A 21,485-nucleotide genomic window follows, 5' to 3' on the forward strand; every position below is an offset into this window, starting at 1 on the left:
AAGGGTACAGAGTCCTCCCAAGATCACCACCAATGGCCAAGGCCTCTTCACCTCCCTGGGGTAGCCTGCTAAGGGCTGGGAAGGGAGCTCTGGCTCAGCCATCAGAGCCAGATGGCCAGCAGAGCCAATGGCTAAGATCTGGAGGAAGCATCTTGAAGTTCTTGAGACAGAAAAAAAAAGGTGCTTCTCTGCCCTTCTTGGACACTAAGCTCAGCCAGGCTGCTGGGCTGCAAGACCCATGATGCCACCGGGCTTGCAACTCTCCACTCTTAGAAATGTCCCCAAAATATGGCTGCCTGTGTCCCTAAAATAGCAAAGTGACTGTGCATGGCCTCTGCATTTCCTCCAATCTCCAGTGCATTTGCAATAAGCAACCCGTGAAATCAAGTCAGGTTCATAACAACTCTAGATGAAGCATGTCCACCAACAGTCAGAAGGGGGTTGAAGCTGGGTGAGGAGATTGGAAAGAAACCACTTGGATTTACATATTTGTCTCCACAGGCCCTCCCACAGCAAACCACAGGAGGTGACTGACATGCCACACTGATGGCAGAACCCCCCACAAGAGAAAAGTTCCAATTAGCCCAAAGAAATGAGAACCTGTTCCTGGAGTTGCAGTTAAATCAGAACCAATCAATGCTTGCTCTGGTTCCTGTCATTCCGCTCGAGAAATAATGAGAGAAAGGAGAGGGCCCCAGCTGGCAAGTGCAACATGGCAGCCCTCTGAAGCTGGAGAAACCACCAGAACCCTTGCAAGTGTGCCTGGCAGCTGCTGCACCTGTACCTTTAAGAATCCAGCCCAGTGCCTGGGTCCCCACTCAGGCCCTGACAAATGTCCAAGAGGGCACACACCCCCCACCCCCAACCAAAAGGACAAAGAGGAGCACGGTGGGCCGGGCAAGTCTGGTGTTAAAACTGTCTGTCTTGATCATCACTTGATCTGGCACTCTCTCTCCTCTGTTTCCACACCATCCATCAGGGTACCATAACCAAGAAATCCAATAAAGACACAAAGGCCTAACACTCTGCTCTCAGCAGGCCTCAGAAAGGCCACATGAGTGCCCCAGCCCAGGCAATTAGCTGAGTCCAAAGGACTGCGGAGCTGATGGGCCTTAGTGAGCCTGTGCCTGGTGCCTGGCTGCAGGCATTTGGGGAGCAGGGAAATGGGAAAGGAGACAGGCAAGGACAGCCTTGTGCTCAGGCCAGAAGGGGGGTGACATCAGGGAGGACAGCTGACAGGATGGTCACGATGGAGCTAATACAGCTCCAACTCCAGTTTGTCCCCCAAAGGTCTGGAGCAGCCTAAATGATGCACTAGGGTCAAGGCTGTCATTTCTAAGGTCTATGTGAATCTGAAACTTTGACAGCTATAGGCAAAATTTCATAAAAGAAAGCAGTCTTCTCTTCCCCAACTCTGGATACCCTCTACCCATGTTCACCTTCTATGAACTTACTAAAGAAATGAGCTGAGGGCTCTCTAGACCCTCCTATTGACTCTCAGAGCAGAATCTCCAGCCAGTTCAGCTCATTTATTACCATGTACTAGACATGATTTCTCCTGGAGTGAGGGGAGCCCATGTGAGCACACAGCTCCCCAACATGCCCCAAGCATCATTCAAGCAAAGGTAATACAATAGCTAGTACCCACCTTCCCCCATTTCCGGAAACAGATCTCCTGCCAGGACACATGAAAGCGAGTCCCTGTCCCTGCCCCAGGACTTGGCATTGAGCCACTGGAGCAAGACCACTAAGCATAGGACTTTGAGTTCACGAGCTGCATAGGTCCAGGACCAAGTTGTGTAAAATGGAGAAGCTGACCCAAAATGACCTAAAATAGTTTCCAAATACAGTCACTTCTCAACTACACTTGAGTGAATTGTCCATGACCACCCCAATCCTCCATGCCTTAGAGCACAGGCTTAACGCTATGCAGGGGTGTGTGTGTCTAGGAGAGGGAGGATGGGAGGAAGGGGAAGAGAGTGCACGTATGCATGTGAGAGAGAATATGAAAGTTCATGTCCCCAAACTAAATATAACTGAGTGGTTATTAAGTTCTTATCTACTGTTTGGAACACCCTCTATCTCCTCCCTCACTGTGAACACTTGACATTCTGGTTGGACACAACTGAAACAACGTCATGCCTCACACTGTGGACACAGGTTCCCCAGAGCTTTATAATTAGCCATTAGGCACTTCTGTTCCTTTGTGACCCAGAGCTGGAGGAGGGGAAAATTCGAAGATTGGTCCCTGCCCCGGGTGGACAGGAAGCAGAGGCCTTACAAGGCCCTTGGACTTACCCTTGCAGGCCACACTGTTCTCAGCCTCGTAGCCAGGCTTGCAGGTGCAGCGCCCAATGGGCACCATCCACTCTCCATCCCCGTTGCAATAGAGTTTGATGGGCACATCTACTTCCTCTGCATTAGGGATGCATGTCCCCCGAGCAATCACCAGAGACGTACTCTCTGCCCCCGTCATGGTCTCTGGAAACACGGCAAAATTCTGCACAATGCTGGGACACTTCTTGAAGAAGACACGAACAGAAAGGAGAGACATACAGGCTCCATAATCCTGGAACGCGAGGTAAAAACCATTCCGAGTCAGAGGCCCAAAGCTTCTGACTTCCGTGTTGACCTTCATCAACCTTCCCCCAAAGTCCACCTGGGAGAAGCTCTCATCTGCAGCGATAGTGTCTACTTTGAGGTAGGGGGCCTCAGACCAGAAGGCCGACTTCTTGGTGGCAATGACCGAGTCAGTCTCATAGTAGTACAAGTTGAAAGTCTCCTTACAGGAGCCGGGGACATTGGGGAGGCTGCTGCAGTCTCTCACAGTGAAGCGCATCTCCGTGTAGATGCGGTGGGCCCCCCGCCGGTTGATGAAGGTGGTGAGGAGCCAGTTGTTCTGGTTGGGCTCGAAGACGTTACACACTTGGTAGGTGCGGATGGTGTTCAGGTTTTCATCGTAGCCACTGACTTCCTCCCACTGAACCCGGCGGGCCACAGGTGCACACATGCGAAAACACAAGAGAGAGTAAGAAGAAGACCAAGAGAGGCAAAGCAGAGAAGCTAGAGGGGGCCTTATGAGCTCACCAGCCCGGCTGCTTGACCTAAGACAGGAACACTACTAACCCTAAGTTGCTTTTAAACACTTCCTCATGAGCCGACTTCAAAAATTTCTCTGCTGGCCACCCGGAAATAACAACAGACTTCCCTCTAGAAAGCCTGCCTTCATCCAACCAACAGCGCCCCTACTGGGACTACGGCTCATTACAGTCACAGGGACAACCTGCAGCTTCCCGCTCTGGGCAACGGCAGGGACTTGAGACCTCAGTGCCATGGCCTCTCTTCCCCACAGCCACTCCGTGGATTAGGGATCTGACTAGAGAACACCCCTCACCTTGGAAATCAGTTCTGAACCTCATTCCTTTATTGTGGTGAAGCTCTGTTAGGGACCTGAAAAGCATATGAATATAAGGCTCTTCAGAATTTCTCAACAAATGTAGACTTTCAAAAATTTTTATTTTATAACATCAATCCCTTTGAAAGAGTTAGACCAGAAAACTTGTAGGAGTAGGGCCTGCTAAGTGAGATCCTTGAGGAAGCAAATCAAGCTTCATTGTATGCAAACTTCTAGCAGGGACCGGATGGCAGGGAATGCTGGAGGGTATCATGCAGGGAGAAAGGAGGGCTTCTTAGCAGGGGAGAGACAGCATGCTTCACACTGGAAAAGAAAACTCATTTTTAGCAGTCCTGTAGGTGGGAAGAAGAAGAGAAACATTGCGTTTATTAAGTGCTGTCTCTCCATCTTCCCTATAACATTGAAAACTAGATACTGTCACCCCCAATTTACTAATGAAAAGATATGCAATTCACCCATGGTCACACCATAAGAGGAGACAGGATGGAGAAGAGATAGGAAAGTGCTTTGAACAGCCAGATGCACCTACTAACTTATTTCTGTAACAGGTAATAAGGGGCAAGATGTCCACAAAGGCACAGCTTCCTTAACCACCCCATTCTGTGGCAAGAACCAGAGAAGATCTACCGGGTCCTTCTTTCTTGCTTGGGCTGGAAGAAGAAATAGCTGTACCTACTGGGGAGCTCTCAGGACCCTGACCTCAAGAACTAGGAGTATTCCCAGGGAGTTTCAATGCATCTGTTAAATTCTGTTCAGCTGGCCAGAAACAAACAAGGGACAGAAGAAATTAAGCTTCCTAAAGTGAAAAGAAAAAATAAATTAAGATCCTTGATTTTAATATTTAGCAGTGACAAAAAAAAAAAGGTAGAAAATAGTACCCACTTCTCTAAATACTGTGCTAATTGCTTATTGTTCACAGTGTGGAACTGAAATGGATAAATTAGAATTCTTCACTTAAAAAGTTGAAGTCAATCTGGGGTGTATGGGAAATAGATGCACTTGCTTCCTGCACAGAATTAAGTCCCCTGAAGGAGCCAGAGGGCCAGGCCATCCTTCAAGCATAATGCCAGAGCATCTAAAGACCAGGCATGGCATGGGGGAAAAATGGGCAAATGGAGAGCTGACCCTACCCACCCAGGCCTGCAGAGTAACATCACAGCCACTCCTGCTGCCCAGGGCCCCTCCCCCGAAACACCTGAGTAGCGGTCCATCCAAGGCCCTTCTCCCCCCCACCCCTGCCAGCACCCCCGGGGAAAGTCCCTTCCCCAGCCCAACGTCCCAGGTGAGCTCCTTCCAGATCCTTGCACACTGCACACCTCAGCTGAACTCTACTTAATTTCTCTAGAAGTCAACGAATCCCTTTTTATTCCTTCTTAAAGACTGTTATGTTCTATTTCAATGTGTTTGTTAAAGTTACTTTCTGCTTGCCTGGGTTTTTGGAACCAGAAGCAAATATATTAGGGCGAAGTTGCTGACAGTGGTTTTAGTTCCTATTTTCAGACCTCTCTCCCTTTCATGGCTGTTTTGAAATAACATTTTCCCCGTGGACCCTATGTGAATTCAGAGGGAAGGACGGGTTTGTTCTGCAAGGGTTTAAACATCAGAGTCCCCATCTTCTACTTCAACCGGGCTGTGTAAAGTCTCAGCACAAACACGGGGCACCTTTGTCAACGCAGAGGTGAAGCCTGTGGCCCCACTTAGGAGAGGAAGTTTCCCAGGCAGAGTCCCTGACTCTGTAGTAGTCAAGACTCCTGCAGCTTCACTGTGTGGGAGCAGGACTGGAAGGCCGCCTTTCGGGGCTCACCTTAGCCCTGAGACTGTCACCACTAGTGAGTCTTAAGTAGAGAGAATGAGGCATTTCTACTCTTGTGGAGCTGGGATATAGAGAACATTTATCTTAGAAAATGACACTGATTGGTATTATAAGACCCAACAGAGGTAATCGCTTCCAACAGTAACCTCTCTAGGCCTCAGTTTTCTCATCTGTAAAATGAGGAATCATACTAGGTTACCCTGAGTTATAAAATTCTACACAGATTTAATTGATTCCACGGCAGCTCCTAAGGGGGCGATCGAAGCGAATTAGGAGGAATACTGTATATTCAAAGGGAAAGGGCAGAGAGAAATTGAGAGAAAGAAAAAGTGTTTGGGGAAAGGCCAAGACAAAGTCTCACATTCATTTCTTTCTTTCATTCCCCTGCCAGTGGGTAAGAGAGGGTTTGGAAAAATAAACGTGCTCAGAGCGGGCTAGAGGAGGAATGAACGACTTCCAGGCAAGTGGCCATTAGGGTTGGGGGCCTTGAAGAAAGGGAGTATTTCAGCAGACAGAGAGAGAGTGGAATGGCATTCCCAGTGGGGAGGGACAAACACTGTTATTTGTTTGTGATATGTGGAATCAGCCTCCTTGCTTTAGAGTTATACCTCATTCATTCATCAATGAAAAAAAAATATTTACTGAACATGAACTTTATGCCAGGCATCCTATTAGCCACTGGGGATACAATGATATGAAGCTTATAATCTAGGGAGAGAAATAGAAATTAGACAAATGGTTATTAAAGTAACTAAATAATGACAATTGTGGGGCGCCTGGGTGGCTTATTGGGTTTAGCCACTGCCTTCGGCTCAGGTCATGATCTCAGGGTCCTGGGTTCGAGCCCCGCATTGGGCTCTCTGCACAGCAGGGAGCCTGTTTCCCTTCCTCTCTCTCTGCCTACTGCTCTGCCTTCCTGTGATCTCTCTCTCTGTCAAATAAATAAATAAAAATCTTTAAAAAAAAATAATGACACTTGGACTAACTGCTATGAGGGAAAATTACAGGGTGCCAAGAGAGGGGATATACCTGATACACAGAGGAGTGTCAAGGAAGACCCTCCAAACTGAGAGAGGTTGGTCAGAGAGGAGTTAGAAGTGTGTATCTGGAGGTGGCTGAGAGAAACAGAGAAGGAGTGCAGCATTGAGGCCCAGGAACAGCAAGTGCAAAGACCCTGTGGTGGGAAAATGTGGCCTGGTGCCATTGAGTAATGTCACCTGTGTAACAGAAGAGTCATAAAAAGCTATAGGTGCAAGAACAAGGAAGAGGAGACGATGAGTCTGGTCTAGAACTCTGAATTTCATCCTGGGGTAACTGGAAGTCACTGATGAGTTTTAGTGAAGAGAAGCACAGGTGATCAGAGCTGAGTTTTTAGATTTCTGTGATGTAGAAACTGGATTGGAGGGCCACCCCAATAGATGGTCAGGACACCTGGATGTGCGTGTAGCAGTACCAACAACACAGGACAGTAGGTTGAACTAGACCTGTAGAAACTGAAAAGGTATCCTGGGGTAGAATCTCTAGGTTCTCATGGGGCGAGTGTGGGGGAGGGGCCAGAGAGGGACTTGATAAGACTACAGGTCATGCATTCCCTCAGCACTCTTCCACTCATCAGTCCTACCTCCCCAACCACAGTTTGAGCTATGCTGTGTTCCTAGGCACACTGCATTCTAGCTCTCTAAAAAAGAGGAGCCTTACCAGCTCTGGATATCATACCCCACAGATGTGTAGAACCCAGATTCTTTCAGCCAAGGTCTAGGCTAGCCCAGGTCCGGGGGAGGCACTCTCACTGCCTGTCCCAAAGCTGATTTCCTAAAGGTCTCTGTTCAGTGACAGCTTCTCAGCCTCTCCTTCCAGGCATCTGACCTATGTTTCTTGTGTTCCTTTCTATAATTGTCTTTTTCCATTAAAACAACAACAAAGCACCATGACTTTTTTATCAGCTTGGCCAAAAATTAGAAAGATAAAGTATCAAGTCTTTGTAAGAATCTGGAGCAAAGGGTACTCACAAGCCTACTGGTCACAGTGTGACTAGGGCAATCTTTGAGAAGCCATATCAATAATTTCACTCAACATTTAAAATGTTGGCCACCACTCAAATCAGTAGGGAAGAGGTACATCATTTTAAGAAATCATTGTGATAACTGAGTAGCCATCTGGGAAAAAACAACTTTGCCTCCATATCTCATTCCTTACTTCAGGATAAATGCTTAGTGAGTCAAAGCTTGAACATTAGAAATGAAACCATAAAAATTCTAAAAGAAACTATGGAGACAATTTATGTGCAGTAATTATGACATGAAACTCAGAAGCCACAAATGAACAGATTGATCAATTCAACTCCATACAATTTTTTTTTTTAATGGCAGAACAAAAATGGCCAGAAGTAAAATCAAAAAGAAAAAAAAAAAAAAAGGAAACATGCTAGGAAGGAACTATTTGTAATTTATCATGGATAAAGTATTAATTTCCCTTAATATATAAAGATAATCTATATATCAATAATAAAATACAAAAATAAGCAAAGGACATTAACTGCTCACTAAAAAAAGAGAACTCATAAACATATGAAAAGATACTGAACATTATTCAATATAACCAAAATGGTAATTAACCACATTGTGATACTTGTTTTTTAATCTGTCAGATAGAAGTTTGATAACACACTGTGTTGGAGAAGGTGTGGAAACTACAAACATAGTGATCCGAAGGGGCACATGCACCCGAATGTTTATAGCAGCAATGTCTACAATAGCCAAACTATGGAAAGAACCTAGATGTCCATCTACAGACGAATGGATAAAGAAGATGTGGTATATATACACAATGGAATACTATGCAGCCATCAAAAGAAATGAAATCTTGCCATTTGCGACGACGTGGATGGAACTAGAGGGTATCATGCTTAGCGAAATAAGTCAATCGGAGAAAGACAACTATCATATGATCTCCCTGATATGAGGGAGAGGAGATGCAACATGGGGGGTCGAGGGGGTAGGAGAAGAGTAAATGAAACAAGATGGGATTGGGAGGGAGACAAACCATAAGTGACTCTTAATCTCACAAAACAAACTGAGGGTTGATGGGGGGAGGGGGATGGGAGAGGGGGTGGGGTTATGGATATCGGGGAGGGTATGTGCTATGGTGAGTGTTGTGAAGTGTGTAAACCTGGCGATTCGCAGACCTGTACCCCTGGGGATAAAAATATATGTTTATAAAGCTGTAAAAAAAAAAAAAAAAAAGAAAGAAAGAAAGAAAGGATGAATCCCCAAGTTTTGTAGCAACATGGACGGGACTGGAAGAGATTATGCTGAGTGAAATAAGTCAAACAGAGAGAGTCAATTATCATATGGTTTCACTTATTTGTGGAGCATAACAAATAGCATGGAGGACAAGGGGAGATGGAGAGGAGAAGGGAGTTGAGGGAAATTGGAAGGGGAGGTGAACCATGAGAGACTATGGACTCTGAAAAACGATCTGAGAATTTTGAAGGGGTGGGGGGTGGGAGGTTGGGGGCACCAGGTGGTGGGTATTGTAGAGGGCACGGATTGCATGGAGCACTGGGTGTGGTGCAAAAATAATGAATACTGTTATGCTGAAAAAAATAAAAAAAATTAAAAAAAAAAGAATATAAAAAAAAATCAAGGAAACAAAAAAAAGAAGGTGTGGAAACTAAGCACTTGATCTATAACTAGATGAAGGGCAAATTGGTAGAGGCTCTGTAAGAATTCTGGTTTTCTTTATCAAAATTATATTTGCATATACCCTTTGACCCAGCCATTCACTTCTAGGATCAAGCCTCAGATATTCTTTTATATATACAAAGATAGGTATGAATAGTTATTACCCGCAGCTACCATCACCTCTAGAATTTTATGCTTGCTCAGAACACCTGGAGGTGGCTGGGCCTCAGAGGATCATGGGCCTATGGACCATGTAGCCGCCTTCTCCAGTTTGCTCGGAGTGGGGCCTCTGGGAGCTTTGCACAAGCGTTGTAGGAAGAACCATTAATCAAGACTGAAATTCTCATCAACCAGTAGGACAGGGACTACTGAGAGTCTGCAATAATTTGACTAAAAGAAAACAAGGTCCAGGATTGTTCTTGTGCATCTTTATTTGTGGGCTAAGATTTATAAAGCACACCATTCTGACTTTAGTCCCCCATTCTTAGAGCTCTCAACCGGATTCCAATATGGCACCTAAGACCCTTCTTAATGTCCATCAACTAGTAAACACCTAAATAAAATGTAACGTGGCCAGAAAATGGAATACTATCCAGTTATAAAAAAGAATGAAGTGTTGATACATGTAACAAGGATAAACTCCAAAACGTTGTGCTATATGAAAGAAACTTGACTCAAGAGACCACATATTGCATGATTCCATGTATATGAACTGTCCAGAAAAGGCAAATCTATAGATAGGAAAGCATTAGTATTTCCCTGGCACTGGAGATGGGAATGGGCAGTAGCTTCAAATGGGCATGAACAGTCTTTTGTGGAGGTGATGGAAATGTTCTAAAATGGGATTGTGGTGATAACTATATCACTTCCATAAACTTAACTAAAAATTATTGAACTGTCCAATTCAAATGAGTAAATTTTATGACATGTAACTAATACTTCAATGTAGCCTTTTTTTTAAAAAGTCCTCTTTGGGGCGCCTGGGTGTCTCCATCAGTGAAGTGTCTGACTCTTGATTTCTGCTCAGGTCCTGATCTCAGAGGCAGGCTCTGCGCTCAGCAGAGAGTCTGCTGGAGATTCTCTCTCTCCCCCTCTCTCTTTGCCCCTCCCCCTGCTCACACTCTTTCATGTGTACTTTCTCTCTAAGATGAATAAATAAACCTTAAAATAAAATTCTTTGTTTTCTGGTCCAGCTTACACCTTGACACCCACAAAAGGCATGCCCATTGTAACTTTAGGCCCCTGTGTGACCTAGCCACTGAGCCAGGGATGCCCTTCTCACTCCTTCATCCCTATATCCCAAGTGACCAGTATTTGCTTGACCAAGTTTACTTGTGGATGAACAAGTGATGCCCGAGGTGAGGCAAAGATGGCAACCAGAGAGGGGACAGGTGGCCAAGGAAGTGGAATCCCCATCACTGATGCTGGGAGCCTAAGGAGAATCACCAGCGTGGTCCAAAGATGAGATCAGAACCTTGGGCCCAGGAGCTCACTCAAGGACCCCTCAATTTTCCAGCCTGGAGTCAGGTAGGTATCAGGCCAAAACACCCTCCGTGTCTAACGCACCCACTTTGTCACTGTAATTTGCCATTTCTTCCAGAACAATGCTCTCCTTATTTGGCTTCTCCCTCACATCCCCATGACCACGAACTAGGGATGGCATTACTTAATGCCTGGACTTATGCCCTGACTTGCTGTTTGTCAGAAAGTAATGACAACAGACCAGGCGAGAGATGGCAAGGGTTCAAACCAGGGCCACATCCTCTCACATCTGTGCCCAGAAACAGTGCCCGTCCCCGCCTCTTGCTGCTGTTGTTGAGGTTCTGATCTTCCTGACACCTTTCTTCTACCCCACCCTCATGCCATCTCCATTCCTCCAAGACACAGAGCCAGAGAAGAACAGATCTGGCTGGAAACCACTGTAGGTCATGCTGACGAAAACCTTTCGTTGACAGATGGGTGCACTGAAGCCCAGGGACATCCCATAGCTGGCTTGAAGTCAGGCAGCTGGTGGGTGGTAGTTCCGAGCCCTCAGTGTGGCTCCCTCCCGTGAGGGGGCTCAAGTATTCTGTCCTCCATGACACCTTCCTGGCTTGTATGCCCCTACCATTTTTCTGAATGCTTACAGCATGACTGAGCTTATTCCACACAATTTAGCATTTCATAAGACGCTGTTTTGAACTATTTGTTAATTGCTCCGTGTACAACTGTGGATTCCGCTACCAGGCTGTGAGCTCCTTGAGGACAGGGAATTATGTTTTGACTAATTTATTAGTTGATTTCGACAAGCAAAATAACTCCATGCATTTAGCTTTGCAGCACTGGTATCACACAACTGCGTTTTTATTCAGTAATGTCTGGGACCCATGAAATCCACTGGTTTCTCAGGAATCGCTTCTTTCCCTTTATGCCCGGGGAGATGCTGACCACACCCAAGGCTGCAACCACCTCAGGTCTCACCCATCACTGACCTCCAGGTCTGCCGGGCACCCCAGGCTCTCTACCCCAGCTGGCTGCTGGATGCCTCCTGATGAACATTCGGCATTCCCCCATGCTCTCTGCAGTCCTCCTGCACACAGTTGGCCCCTCCACCAGCCAGGCCCTATGCCAGCTATCCAGGAAGCACTCTAGACTCTGCCCTCTCCACTTCTGTTCCCCATCTTTGGGTGGAGGTGCCAAACCCATGTTTCCTGTCTCCTCCAAAGCTCATTCACAAAGGCTGCCCTTTCCCCCTCTCCTGCCCCCTGCTGAAGTCCCTCCCCCTCCTAGTCACTCTGCCAGTCCTTCTCTTTAGCTCCCCTGCCCTAGTGAGTTTTCTAAAACACAAATCCACTTTCCCCATGGGCTGGCCCTTAGCAGGCTGCACTGTGTTGGGGACCTCTCTTTAATCCCAGCACCTAGCCCTCAATAATTACTGTAAGATTGAAGAAATGAGCAAGGAACTGGTCTGTTTCTTAAATTCTCTGCCTCCTTAGCCCCTGATCCTTTCTGGGGACTTAGTGCAGGTGACACCTGGCTAACTTGCGCCTGGGAAAAGAAACAAAGCAGCTTTGCACAACCAGCAGAATATTAATAGCCTTTGAAAGGGCACTATTATTGATGCAAATGGACCACCCATCCTTGAATCCTTGAGATAAACGTAATAAAGAAAACAATGACATCCATCAGAAAGTACTTGTTCCAGTTTGAGACCATGACTTTGATGTACGAGAAAGACAGCTTTAGGTTCCTCCAAGATCAGCGGTTGTTAAACTTGCTTGCTGGAAGTCAGGTTTCGTAGGTCTGTTGCTCAGAGTGGCCAGTATATCCCCTATATGCAGGCTGGCCGTGTGTGTGTGTCTGTGTGTGTGTGTGTAAAACATGCTGTTCCCCTTCAAAACCACTGCCATGAATTCTACCTGCCCATCTACCCTGACTTCTAGAACAACCTTCAGAAACTCTAATGCATTCTTTAACCTCCAAGAGCGAATCTGGATTTTAAAAAAGAGGCAAAAGTCATTTGCAGCCAAATCTGATGAGTCAGATGGATGAACAAGCTAAGAAAGAATATTCCTTGCTCAAAAATGAAGAACTGCTACAGAATGAAGTTAAGAGAAGCGAGCTGATTCCCCTGTATGTCTCTGAAGACAGTTCCAAGCACGCAGCTGGGGAAAGATTTGTGATAGTTACCAGCAACCTGGACTGCTGCCCCAACACCCTGTGTAGACCCTGCCCCTCCCGAATGCCCAGAGGCTACCACCTCTGCATCCTATTAACTGCCCCGAATAAGCCATTTCCGTGGCACCTGGCCAGGAAGGCCACTTCCTCTGGACACTGTGGAGAAGGAAGAGATCATTGAAATTGGCTTTGTGGCCTCTAAGAGCCTAACAAGAACCTAGCTATTGTGATTTGTATGAAGCCCAGTGCATTTAAACCCACTTTTTAAATAAAGGGTTGCATAATTACTACATCCCCAAGCAGTGTCCTGGGTGTCAGGGGGACCCAGCAGTGAGCAAGAGGCAAAGCCCCCACCTTTGGGGGCCTCATACTCTAACAGAGCGACCGCAAAGATGAACAAGCCAACAAAGGAACAGTATCAGACTGTCCCATAGTCTTAAGGAACAGGTAAGGGGACAGAGGGATGGCTGGCGGTGGGGTCCTCAGGGAGGGGGTCCTCTCTGAAGCAGAGATCGAAATGACACACCAGAGCCCCCAGCCTGGAGGGCACACGAGGGAGGGGCATTCCAGGCTAGAACAAGAACGGACTCTCTGGAGCAGGAGTGTGCCTAGCTCAGGGCCAAGAGATGGCCAGATGGCACAAGACAAGGGACAGGGAGGAGGAGAGGCAGGACAGGTTGCCAGAGGCCAGAGGCCGGATGCCTGTCAGCTGCAGCTCTGTAACCATGAATGACTTCCTGAGTGTTAGTTTCCTCATCTGCAGAAGATTGTTTACCTCTGTGGGTGCCTAGAGGACTGAGATCATGGGAGTAACCCATCTTGCTCCAGGCCTGAACGGAGCTTCCATTCAGTAAGGACCCATTATCATTCCCACTAGTGTCAGCAGCAGCCCCATTGCTACGTCAACCGCAGGATCCACCTCTGGCTGACGCATCGGGATGTGGAAATCATCTCTTCCATCTTGAATAAATAATCCCACTCTGGTCAGCAGAAGGACTGGACGAGAGGGCCGAGTTCCACCTTCCCAGAGACGCAGAGGGCCCACCAGGGCCCCCTTTCCTGCCCCTCCTGGAATCTCCAAGGCGTCCTCTGGGCAGGGCTCAGCATGGGTTCCCTCCTCTCAGCTAGGCAATCCCCGGAGGCATCGTCAACTACCAGCTCAAACCACAGGGAGAGGAAGTTGGACACGGCGCCCAGGCTTTGGTCCCATCTGGCAGTCTGTATTTGGGCACAAACTGCTGTATGAAGGAACCTGTTATTCTGCAGACTGTCACTGCCAACACACACCATGGAACCATATGGAACGTCCCTGGCACTGCCCAATCAGAGAAAACCCAAAGACCCACTTTCAGACCCCAGTTAGAGATGGCTGCCTCTCTGAACAAGAAGCCCACTGAGGCTGGGACAGCACACAACTTCACAGAGCCCACAGGAGGCCCCCGATTCTCATGGAGAAGCAGATTTCTTGGGCTGGGCCAGATCCACACACCCCCCTCCCCCAATCAGCCTGGACTCCAAGGCTCCGGTAGAGACAGGACACTAGGCTTCAAAGAGCTGGGATATTAAACAAGCTGGAGGGCTAATTAAAATGTAAAATGTGGTCCATGGGGCATAAATTCCTACAAGCCCTGAGGGATCTGCCATTTAGTACACCAACCAACCAAGGCAGTGATTTACTCAATGGCCCCCCTGAGGGCTGCGAGAGAGCTCACCTCCCAATAGCCTTCATTTCCCTCCCAGATGTGCTGGGCTGGGAGGACAGGAAGGGCCCCCCACTCGTTACCATGGCTCCCTGTGGTGTGCCCCAGAACTGGACCTGCTATCAAGGACTGCTTTAAAGGGCTTTCCTCCTACAGGGGTACAAGGCTAGGCATTCCCTCAACTACATACTCTGTGATGCAGAAAAGCACAGGGAGGGGGAGAAGGGACACAGATATGGAAACAATTAGAATATGGAAAACATACTCATTGTTTCCCAATGCAGTCTCTAAAAGTCTCTACAAAATCCTTTTAAAAAAGACTGGAGGGGGGGTGGCGCCTGGGTGGCTCAGTGGGTTAAGGGCTCTGCCTTCAGCTTGGGTCATGATCCCAGGGTCCTGGGATCTGCCTGCCAGAGTCCAGTCCGGGCTCTCTGCTCAGCAGGGGGCCTGCTTCCCTTTCTCTCTCTCTCTGCCTGCCTCTCTGCCTATTTGTGGTCTCTGTCTGTCAAGTAAATAAATAAAATCTTAAAAAAAAAAAAAAAAGATTGGAGGGAAAAATGCAAGAAATACTGTCTTGAGGTGGAAGCAGAAGAGATGCCCCCGAGCGGAACACATCCTGATGGCTGGGAAGGAGATTTTGGTTGGGATTAAGTGGCACTGCTGTCACCATGCCTAACTCTTGCACTCCAAAAGTCAGGTGACCCCTGGCTTAGCCCAAGAGTCCAGACTCTGGAGTCAGACCAGATGCAGTGTGACCATGGGCAAGTCCTTAAACCTCTCTTAGCCTCCGCTGCTCTAACAGGACCTACCTCAGGAGATGGGCATGAGGATTAAATATGACAGTTCATGGCATACTGGACCCCTGCAAGTCAGTTATTATGGGTACCAGCCCTCCAGAGAAACATGCTTAGCCTCTCTCTGAGCACAGGTCTCTTATTTTTCCTTAAAAGTCTTGGTTCTCGGGGTGGCTCAGATGGCTGGGCATCTGCCTTCAGCTCAGGTCATGATCTCCAGGTCCTGGGATCAAGCCCCATGTCCAGCTCCCAGCTCAGCGGGGCATCTGTTTCTCCCTCTCCCTCTGCCTCTCCCCTTGCTTGTGCTCTCTCTGTCTCTCTCTCAAATGAATAAATAAAATCTGGGAAAAAAACAGTCTCCACTCTCCTTCATGGTGTGTATGATCTATGACTCTTCCTTGTCTGTCTGGTTGTTTGCCCCTGTGTATCATCTTTGGTGCGTGTGTATGTGTGTGTGTGTGTATGTGTGTGCCCATGTATGGTTGGGTGTGCTGACTGTGGTCCAGGTGGGACCTGTTTGCCCTCCCTTGGGTATGCCCACCTACCAATTGTCTTATGGGCACCGGTGGGCTCTGCCCATTCCCAGCCAGGGCGCACACCTCTCACTGCTCAGAGATCCCAGGGCTCTGGGAGCCCCACTCAGGGAGGGTGAGGCTGGCTGGGCCCAAGGTCCAGATGGCATGCATCTCTTTGCATCCTGGCACATTTCACACCCCGGTCTCTGCCAGCATGCCAGGAGAAACACTGCAGGCTTGTGCCTCAGGAGGGGGTTCCTGGTCCACAGCCCCCGGGGCCACTGTAACTTCCACCAGGCAGCAGCATCTCGTACCAGGCCCTGCCTGGAGTGGGGTACTCAGCCACTATGACAGCTGCTGCTGCTGTTGACACTGCAACAGTGACAAATTCATCCTTCTGACAAGATCCCTTTAAATAATTCACAGGGAGCTAGGGATTAAGACACTGTTTCTCTCTGTCTCTGTTGGGATTTAAAACACCTCCAGCTGGGGTATTTAAAAAGAGGATAATGGGCTGCCCCTCTTGGGTCTCCCCTCCCCCTTTCCTCCTCTTTCCCATTTCCCAAACTCAGCCCCCACCCCACCAGCCAGCCCCATAACAAGGAGGCCCAGAAAACAAGAAAGAAAAAAAAGGAGGGAACCAGTGCTTGGCTGGTCACTATGGCAACCATGGCAGGGTATTCAGCTGTCATTATCCCAGTGCCTCACACATGTGATTATCTTAAGCTGTCGATTGAATGTGGTCCTCACTGGTGTCCAACAAGGCCTTGTCGAACAAGGCAGGGGCGGGAGTTGCAGGGCCCCAGGCCCCAGCTGCCTAATCCCACTCTGCCCAGATCTGGGTTCCACTGAGAGGAGCATAGTTACCACTGGGAGAAGCTGAGCACTTGTCCCTGCAGCTCCGAGGGATCTCTGCTCAGTAGCGGAGGCAGGCCCGAAGCCGGGCCACCACACTGGGAGAGGGGCTAGGGACATGGGCTCCTCACTGCATGGGGGTGGAGAGTTTTCACTGCATGAGGACCAGGCTGTCTGTGGCCAGCTGGAGCCATCCTGGAGACAAGAGAGGAGGCCATAGCGGGAGGAAGAGGTTGGCCTCCCTAAAGTTCTTGGCTTCCAGCCATTCTCAGAGTGGAGAATTCCCATTCTCCGGGTGCACTAAAATCAAATCTAGCCCAGGGAGAGGACACAGCGCCCTCCATTCTGTCTACTCCTTCCTGACAGTGAGCTTGTGGCCACTGTGTGTGACTCACATCAGGGCATCTTTTCCTGGGACTGTGGCTGCTCAAGTGTGGTCAGTCTGGGAAGCCTGGGGAGGACTCTGATCTCACTCCTTTACCTCCTCGACTTTGCTACAGATTGTCTTTGGGCTGAGGTTCCCAGGTCCATAAACATTCTTTGAATAACATGATCGATGGTCACCCTCTTCAAGGCATGCTCTAGAGTTTCCAAGATTTCTTTTAAACTCAGCTCCCAGAATGAACCCATCATGGCATGGGCACTCAGGCCAGGCCGCACACAGTGGGCCTGCCATCATCTGTGACTTGTATTAGATGACTGCAAATCCCACCCGTTCAGTCTGGCCTCTCCTGCTTCTGCATCCTGTGGTCATTTCCCATGGAAAGGAGACCAGCCATATACAAGGCCCCACCCCCTGAAGCCCCGCCTACCTGGGTCACCCCTGGCTTGTTGCTGCCTAATGAGCTATTGACACCTACTTGTAAATGCAGCCCATTGCCACTGACCATCCTGGCTTAAAGGCAGAGCTCCCCATCTTTCATGTTGGCTGTCCTTTGTGACACTGGGAAATGTGTCAGGCAGGCCTGTCACCACCGGAGTGGTGAGTGGGACAGGGTCCAAGGAGATGGGGATGTGGCATGACCAGAACCCCTCTCTATTCTATCAGCAGAAGAGCACCTCCAATGGAGCAGGGGCTGGTCCTACAGACTGCTGCTGAGGCCACTGGAGAGGACAGAGCAACTCAATGGGACCCATCCCATCACGTATCTCCCTTTTCAGGAGTCTTCACTTCCTGAACATTCGCAGAGGCCCAGGGGTGGAAACTGACCCACAGGCCCCTCCATCATGGCCTGGAGTCAGCCATCCCCAGGGGCTACCTGTGTGCTCCTCTGGATACCTGCCAGCCCTTCCTGGTCCCCCTCCAGGTCCTCCTGGACCTGCTGCTCCCTTCCTCCTAATCCACACATCACCAACTATCTGTGCTTAAAAAAAAAAATTCATGGGTTGCTTAAAAAGCACCCTACTCATTAACACCCAGCTCTCCCAAACCTACCCTTTCCCTTTGTAGAAAACAGGGAAACTTTGGCCTCTCCTTGCCCCTCTTCTCCAGTTGCTCAATGATATAGGACTCTGAGATCCCTTCCTCACATGGCTTCGGGGAAAGATGTACAAGAGTGAGCTTTGTGATCAGACAAGCCTGCGATCAGTCTTAACGACACCCCTAAACAGTCCTGTGACTCTGGAAAATTGCCCTGAGTCTCAGGGTCGCTCTGTAAAATGGGGAGAAACACCATCTGGCTTGCATGGCCCTGGTGAGAGTTCAGTGAGGTCATACAGGCTGTTTTCAGTGCCTGGTATACAGCTGGTGCTTAATTAAGGGTGACGAGTAGTAGCAGTGGTTCCCACTATTACGAACAGCAACCCGGTTATTAATAACAAGGTGCATCCTGGAACGGTATCCACCCAAAAGCAGTCTCTCAACAGTGGTGCAGGAATGCTGATCTCGAGCCTCCGGGGCCTCCCTCCACCAGCTCACCCCGCACACCAGGCCAGTTACGACCTTCCAACGAGAGCCACTGCAACCACTAGTACTAGCCAGGGCAAGTGGTCCTGTCTGAGCCTCAGAGTTTATAAAGAAGGTAAACACTATCTAATCCTGCCAAGCACTGCATAAATAAGATCTTACACTCTGCGACAGGGCAGAAAAGGGGCTCAGAGAAATTAAAAAACTTAAAGGAAAATGGAAATAAACCCAGGACATGAGATTCCAAATGCTGGGCTTGCTCCTTTATGCTACCAGTACAGGAGTCCTCCCCTTATCTGTAGGGACCTTTTCCAACACCCCCAGGATGAGGCCTGAAACTGCGAGCAGTCCCCAGCCCTATGTATGTTTTTCCTGTGCATCCGTACCTAGGATAAAGTTGAATTTATCAATCAGGCACAGTAGGAGATTAACAACAAGAACTCATAATAAAAGAGAACTATTACAACAATCTACTGTAACGAAAGTTATGTGAATGTGGTGTCTTTCTCTTAAAATGCCTTTCTGCGCGGCACTAAAGGCTTAAATGTCTATGGGATGAGATGGAGGCAGGGAAACGATGCAGGTACTGTGACCTAGCATTAGGCTACAACTGACCTTCTGACAGTACATCAGAAGGAGGATCCTCTGCTTCGGGACCACAGTTGGCTGTGAGTAACTAAAACCACAGAAGTAAAACTGCGGGAAGGGGCAATTCCTATACGGAGGGATTTGGGCCTAAGTATTCTAGTACTTATGGCCATAAGGGGAAGGAAAGCCAAAGGCCTCATGGGAGGGCTGCTCTGTTCCCACTGAGGCCAGAATCCTGCCTCCTGAGCCACACTCAGTGTCCCCACCTGTTTATGCCACTCTTACCCTCCCTTCTTCTTCCATTTTCTTCCTACCCATCTTTGCTACACCTCTAAACTCTGCCTCGCCTTCCCTCTAAAGCTTTGTCTTACCCCATTTCTTTCCTTCACCAAGGCAGGCTGTGTGAGGGAGCTGTGAGTTAGGCTCTCAGGGCACTGAGCCCCTTCTGCCCCGCCTCAGCTCTGTCCAGGGACCTGAGTCAGGAGCCCCATTTCCTTCCACAGCCCTGAGGGCCACTCTTGCCTTCAACCTGAGGAGATCTGTCATCAGGCCTTTGGTTCTTGGGCTCACCTATCAGTGGCAGGAGGCTTTTAGCGCTGGAACAAGGGATGTGGTGGGGTGACTGCCTTTCTGGGGAAGGTTTTAGAGAGGAGGAAAACACCTGTCTGTCTGGGCAAATGAAGGTTAAGCCTACCTCCACAATGGGGAAGGTTCTGGTGACCCACCACAACTCCCAAAGTTCTTTAACAACAAGCTCTGGGAAGCATGTCTCCCTTCATTTCTCTCCCTCCTACCCTCCTACCTGATCTCCACACACGTACACAGTCATACCCCACGTATTTCTGCAACCACTATCATAGTCTTCTACTCGAGGACACTGGTCATCTGTAACCTTCTATTCACCTCTGTTAGAGGCCCACACATGCCCATGAAGAAGATCTCACACAGGAGCCCCAGGAGAGAGTGACCACACTTGATGAAGCGGGGATAGAACGGTGCCCTTGCTATTCATCTGACCCACCTCTCCTCCCCTGGGGACCCACCCAGCCCCAGAGACCACACTCTGCCCAGGGCAGCATGGGGCGCCTCAGCTCCTCTCGGACTCTCTTCCTCTCCCCAGGGCCCCACCTGCCTGGCTCCCATGCCTTTGTCTATCATTGTCTCTGTCAGGCAGGTGATTTTTAAACTTCCATTCCTAAAAGACGCATATTATATAAAAAAATGTTTTAAGTGCCTCGGGGTGTTTTGTTCCTCATTGCTTCATAAAAGTGACATTAATAGCCAGGGAAGAGCACTGCTGAGTGCAATTACACAGGATGTTTGAGGTATGAAAGCTGTTTGGAGCCTGCTAATGTTTCCTAATTACAGGCCTTTTGGTAGGGAGAGAAAAAGATAAAGAGTGGGTGGGAGGCCCAGGGTGGGGAGCTCTGACTTATCTCTGAGGTCTACCTGAGGAGGCCAGGGGAGGGGAGGAGCAGAGGGAGGGAGCAGGGAGGTCAGAGGCCCACTCCCTGGGAGACCAGGCCTCTCTCAGTGGAGAAAGCAATATCCATTCCTGGTAACAGCTCGAGAAAAGGATACCATCCATCTCTCGCACTGTGAGAGAAAACCATTATATACCGAGCCTGAATTTGAGGAGCCCATAGCAACGCAACCTGGGAGTTCCTTCTGGAGCTGGTGTCTGGAGCTGCCACAGTGGGCAGTGTTTCATTGGGAAAGATGGTACTGTGTGGTTGTCAGCAGGAAAGCAGCCTGAAGGAGGTTAGACGTCTGCTCTGGCACTTTCTATCCATGTGCCTGGAAACAATTTCATAGCTGATTCTGTGCCTTAGTTTCCTCATCTGTAAAATGGGGCTGTTGTGAGGATTAACATGTGTGGGGCCCACACAAGAAGCCACACCAGCCTTCGTACAAGCCAGGGCACTTCCTTTAAGACTCGGTCAGGCTGGGACACTTGGGTGGCTCAGTTGGTTAAGCGGCTGCCTTCAGCTCAGGTCATGGTCCCGGCGTCCTGGGATTGAGTCCCACATCGGGCTCCTTGCTTGGCGGGGAGGCTGCTTCTCCCTCTGCCTCTGCCTGCCATTCTGTCTGCCTGTGCTCGCTCTCTCTCCCTCTCTCTCTGACAAATAAATAAAATCTTAAAAAAAAAAAAGACTCAGTCAGGCTTTTGTGTCACTGGCCACCGGAGAACCCTGACCAATACAAGAGTGGCTTCCAGCAATCAACAACCAGGCCAAAGGCCCCCAGGTCCCAGGCAGTGGTACCAGTCTCAGAAAGGATGACAGACTCCAACCACCTTTGCCCGCCTGTCCCCCAGCAAGGCCTGAAATTCAAACACCATAAAGCGCCATTCACAAAATCATTTTGCCCAGGGCTAAATTTCTCTTGGACTTGCCTAATTTAGCTCAGGCTTTTCTGTCTTCATTAACATGATTGAGTCATCAAATAAAGAAAAGAGAAAATCCAGCCCTCCACAGGCTTAGTACTACACTAACACTTCATGAATGTTTACTGGGGAAAATGTTCTACTGACTTGTTCCATCTGTGGAGAAAGGTGCC

General features: G+C 48.7%; 1 protein-coding gene across 1 annotated transcript in view; it reads right to left on the reverse strand.

The window, feature by feature from the left end:
- The window catches only part of EPHB1 (EPH receptor B1), a 430,594-nt gene that overhangs the window by 267,002 nt on the left and 142,107 nt on the right, over positions 1-21,485 (reverse strand). The window contains exon 3 of the mRNA XM_047736385.1: positions 2,299-2,980. Within this exon, the coding sequence (XP_047592341.1) occupies positions 2,299-2,980 (682 nt within the window). The remainder of the gene's footprint in view (positions 1-2,298; positions 2,981-21,485) is intronic.

Source organism: Lutra lutra, chromosome 1, assembly GCF_902655055.1.
Source record: "Lutra lutra chromosome 1, mLutLut1.2, whole genome shotgun sequence".
Classification (NCBI taxonomy): domain Eukaryota; kingdom Metazoa; phylum Chordata; class Mammalia; order Carnivora; family Mustelidae; genus Lutra; species Lutra lutra.